Raw genomic sequence first — 5375 nt, forward strand, 5'->3', positions numbered from 1 at the left:
CAGGTAGGGTAAGATATCCCACCCCTACACATTGAAACTTTCCTGGGTGATAATTAGTCGCCCATTTATCAAAGAAGAACCATAAATTGGGATCTTTAAGAGTCCAACCTGAACATGTGGAACCAGTACCTTTCCAGGTGCTATTTAACAATGGGAAGGAAGGATACAAATCTGAAAGAGTGCTATTCTGAGCATTAGAGAACCAGTTGTTCTCTGTATAATTTCTGACTGAACCTGCTGACCATAGCCAGAATTTATCATTGCATCCAGTATAATTTCCTAACTTGGAGAACCGGTTGGCATTCTTAGTATACCCTGGAAAGTGAGTATTCCAACTCCCACTGTGTGTACAGCAAAAACATAAACCTGAAGTAAAGCGGGTATATTTAAACCAACGGGTCTTAATGGTACCATTTGCTTGACTCGGGTTAGTAAAGAGTGTTGTTTGTTTGTTGATATCTTGCAGAGCCCCAATGATTAATTCAGGAACATTAATTAAGGAGGGTAGAAAAGAGAATGATGCTACTGATATCGGAGATTCATGTACTTGGAACATGTACTTGGAACATGTGTAAAGCATGTGCTACCTACGCATTAGGGTGAGGAAGGTAAGTCACAGATCTTGCTCCTGCAGAGCAGCTTATAGGATAACATACCAACTTAATCAAAAACACAACCTTTAAGATGGGGGAGGTAATATCTTTGTAAGGCGCCATAGAGGAAGTAATGGGCCTGTCAGTTATTGCTTACAAAATTACTACCTTTGAACTAGTTGATAACTCCCCCCTGTTGAAACTAATGGTGTTGGCCTGTTGAGGTGCTAATCAGTTATGAAGTTTCGGATGCAGATGTATGAGATTCACCAGGTCTTGTTATAATGCAAGTGATCTGAAACTGTATGAGGAGGTTATCACTTTCTGCTTCTGAGTTGCTCTCCTCTGAATTCTCTTCAAACAGGGACAGAGCTAAAGGTGGATGCAAAATACTAGGACACCCTGGAATGTTTCCTTCCCAGGAAAAAAATTCCTTAGCTCTCTCTCTCCACTCTGGCAGAGGCAGGAGTGAACCTACAGTACCAATAACCGTCTCACTGTGGGCTCTCAGAGCATAAACTGCTCGTTTCCGGTGTCCCTGTCCTGGCCAGCAGTGAATACACCAAAATCCTCGCCTTTCCCACCACAAGAGATTTTCAGCTAGAGTGGGGAACGGTTGCCTGTTAAGGCACTCTTCAACTGGAATGACTCCTTGTACTGGCCTGGCTTGGCACACGTTGTCTAAGGTATGAGAGCTTGGGGGACTAGTGTAACACAATTTATATTCACCCTTTAATTTTTCCCAGCCTGGTTTCTTAAAGAAAGCAGGACGCACATAAGATACTCGTGTTAGTGGTTGGAAAGGAGTATCATCAACCCACTCCCAGCCTCCAAGGACACCCCACTTATTTATAATTGAATACAGCCTTACACAAGTATGTTCACACACCCACTGCTGCTGCAGTATGTGTTTGTCGTTAGGATGATGTCTAAGAGGCTGAAAGAAAAGATGGTTAATCAAATCTGCTATCTCTTCACGACTAAGTGCGTTCTGCTTAGTCAGCAGCCACCAATGTTCTCTGCTGACTTTATAGCGAAGCCATCTGTCCATTCGGGCTCAGGTTCTCAGGCTCAGTTTTTTCTAAACAGGAGTTTCAGTCCTTCTCCTGCTATGACTTCCCACTCTTTAGATGGCTGTCTTGCTGTGATTCTGGTCTGCTCTTCGTCTTCTTCTCCTTTCTGCGCTGCTAGGCCGTTGGCTGTCCCGCCGTCATCTGCTTCCTTGTTCTCTGCTCCCGTCTGTGCTGCTAGGCCTTTGGCTGACCCGCCGTCATCTGCTTCCTCGTTCTCCACTGGGGGCGTTGTCTTCTTAACACGGGTGTGATGGATCCACTTGTAGCTTCCAGTGGTCTTGACGGCTGCGTCAGCAATCAGCAACACTTGATAGGGTCCCTTCCACTTAGGCGTCAATGGTTCATCTTTGCATGACTTGATCAGGACCCATTCACCAGGTTGGAATGAGTAGACCGGAAACTCCAACGGGAGTGGCTGGACAGCCGCAGCAGACCTGTAGAGGGAATGCAAAAGAGACTGCAAGGCAGATACATATTCTCTTAACAGCTTATCACCTATTTCCCCACTACACTGTCCTCTGTTATCCCTTTCTGCAGCTAACGGGAAAGTTTGCCCATATAGCATCTCAAAGGGGGATATTCCCAATTTTCCCCGACCTCCCGCTCGAATTAGGGTTAAAGCTAATGGGAGTGCATCAGGCCATTTTAGTGCAGTTTCAGAACAAATTTTTGTTAAGAGTGTCCTTCAAAGTTCTATTTAAATGTTCAACCTGGCCAGCGCTCTGCGGATACCATGAAGTGTGCAGCTTCCAAGGGATCTGGAGAGCATCACACACAAGCTGGACTACTTTTCCAGAAAAATGTCCTCCTCTATCACTGTCCAAACTTCCTGGAATTCCAAATCTTGGCACGATCTCCTGAATTATCTTCTTAGCCACTATCTTGGCTGTTGGTGCTCGGCATGGGTAGGCTTCTGGCCATCCTGTGAGCTTATCAGTTAGAACTAGTAGGTACTTGTATCCCTGTGCTCTTGGTAGCTCAGTAAAGTCTATTTGTATACTCTCAAATGGTCTAAAAGCCCAAGGTCTTGCTCCAAGAGGGAGCACCTTACGGTCTCGACCTTTTGCATTTGTTTGCTGACAGGTAACACAACGTTGAGCAGCTCTCTCAGTTTCTATGGTCAACCCTGGAGGAATTAAGGAGCATGCTAGAGTCTTTGCTGCCCTGGTTCCTCCATAATGGGTTGTCTGATGGAAATCCACTACAATCTTGCGAAGTAGGTTCCGTGGGACCCACGGCCTTCCATCAGGTCCACAGATCCACCCATCAGACTGTTCAATTCCTCCTTCTTTCTCTGCCAGATGTCTTTCTTCCACTGAATACTTAGGTTGAGGAGGAAGCTGAAATGCTGGCACTAGAGGACACAATGTGGACACTGCTCCCTTTGCTCCTTTCTTGGCTGCCTCGTCTGCTCGGCGATTTCCTCGAGCCTCCTTAGATCCTCCCTTTTGATGTCCTCTGATATGGATCACCGCAACTTGCTTGGGCTCTTGGATTGCTGAAAGAAGGGCTTCACACCGTTCCTGATTTTGCACAGGAGTTCCATTGGCGGTTAGAAAGCCTCTCTCTTTCCACAATGCTCCAAAGGCGTGAACTACCCCAAAAGCATATTTAGAATCTGTGTACACATTGACAGAGGTAGCTTTACTCAACAGCAGTGCTCTTGCAAGGGCATGAAGTTCAGCAGCTTGTGCAGACCAGGAAGCAGGCAAGGGTCCCGCTTTCACTGTTTCATGCTCAGTTACTACTGAATAGCCTGTATATCGCTTTCCTTCTTCCATAAAGCTGCTTCCGTCCACAAAGAACTCATTCTCAGCATTTTCTAAAGGCTGGTCCTTTAGATCAATCCTGGCCATTGTTGCTTCATCAATATTTTCAAGGCAATCATGAATAAGCTTTTCATCTGTATATGGGAGCAAGGTGGCTGGATTCAGTCGGTTACAGGCTTGAATAGTAATTCCATCATTTTCAATCATTTGGGCTTCATATTTGATGAGGTGGGAATTTGTTAGCCACTTGGCTCCCCTCTGCTGGAGGATTTCAGGCACTGCATGTGGAGCATGGACCCTCACTGTTCCTCCCAGGGTCATCTTAAGGCAATCTTTAAGTGCCATTGAGACTGCAGCAACCTCTCTAAGGCATGCAGGCCATCCTCTGGCTACTGGGTCAAGCTGTCTTGAAAGGTAGGCCACTGGTCGCATGGTTGGTCCCCACTTCTGTGTCAATACTCCAGTCATACAGCCTTGCTTCTCATAGACAAACAATTCAAATGGTTTGGACAGGTCTGATAGTCCAAGGGCTGGAGCGCTCATCAAGGCTTGCTTCAGCTTTTTCCAGGTAGCTTCCTCTTCAGAATTCCATACTAATTGTTCTGGCTCACTGGCTGCTGTCTTCTTTATTAAGGATTGGGTCAGAATGCCATAATCCAGAATCCAGGACCTACAATAACCTGTCATTCCCAAGGCTGCTCGTAGTTGTTTCTTTGTCTTCGGTAGGGGAAGGCGACAGATAGCCTCACATCTTTCTGGGGCAAGTCTCTTAGTCCCTTGATGCAATCGATGGCCTAAATAAGAAACTTCTTCTTTACAGAGTTGAGCCTTTTCTTTAGATACTCGGTATCCCTTTTCTCCTAAAAAGTTCAGCAAGCTCACAGTAGCAGCCTGTAATGCCTGTTTGCTGCTCCCACTCAGAAGAAGGTCATCAACAAATTGAAGAAGCTGGACTCCCTCAGGGACTGGCCAATCAAGCAGGGCCTTCTCCAGGGTGGTGCCAAATATAACAGGAGAGTCTACAAAGCCCTGGGGCAAAACCGTCCATCTCAATTGATGTTTCACATGGGTATCTGGATCTTCCCACTCAAAAGCAAATAAGTCCCTTGAATTCTCATGGAGTTCCAGAGAAAAGTATGCATCTTTTAAATCCACCACTGAGTACCAAGAATGACTTGGGTTAATCCTGACCAACAAGGTATGAGGATTTGGCACTTATAGGAAACCTGCTTTCTACTATAGAATTTACAGCCCTTAAGTCTTGGACGAGTCTCCACTTTTTCTTCTCTGGCCCCTTGGGGATTGCAAGAATAGGGGTGTTGAAGGGTGATGCACAAGGTTCCAGTTTCCCTTCGTTAATCAAGTCCTGAATAATGGGCTTCAACCCCTTACACCCTTCTTGCGAGAGTGGATACTGTTTTACTTGGACTGGTCCCTTTCCAGACTTAAGTTTGATTTCTATCAAGGGTATCCCTTTAGCCTTTGCTGGATTCCCTGGGGCTGCCCATACTTGGGGATTGACTTCTATAATGGAATCCTCAATTGATGCATTAGATTGTGGCATAGTAGCTTCTGACAGTAGTGCCATATATTCTGGGCCTTGGTGAACAGGCAGCTGGAGCTTGGCATCTTTGTCTGAAAATTCAATAATAGCATTTAGCTTACAAAGGAGGTCTCTTCCCAGGAGGGCTATTGGGCAGGAAGGTGTTAACAAGAATGAGTGTTCCAGCCAGGTGGCCCCATCATCTGTTTCTAATACAACTGGACATGGAGTAAGAAAGGGTTGGACAGCAACTTTTCCTCCTATCCCCAATATAGATGCTTGGTGATCAGTTGGGAAAACATCCTTTGGAATGTCTGGAAGTGCTGAATAAGAAGCTCCAGAATCGACAAGAGCTGAGTAGACCTGTTGCCCCGCTCGTATTTTTGCTAGGGGTTCG

At 45.8% G+C, this 5375-nt stretch overlaps 1 protein-coding gene across 1 annotated transcript; it reads right to left on the minus strand.

Moving 5' to 3' along the window:
- Window positions 1–1664: 1664 nt before the first annotated feature.
- Window positions 1665–4999, minus strand: LOC129323462 (uncharacterized). The gene is given in 3 exon segments (XM_054970000.1): window positions 1665–2100; window positions 2903–4650; window positions 4652–4999. Coding segments are annotated over 3 exon segments (2532 nt in total).
- Window positions 5000–5375: the final 376 nt, after the last annotated feature.

The sequence above is a fragment of the Eublepharis macularius genome, chromosome 2 (assembly GCF_028583425.1).
Source record: "Eublepharis macularius isolate TG4126 chromosome 2, MPM_Emac_v1.0, whole genome shotgun sequence".
Lineage (NCBI taxonomy): Eukaryota > Metazoa > Chordata > Lepidosauria > Squamata > Eublepharidae > Eublepharis > Eublepharis macularius.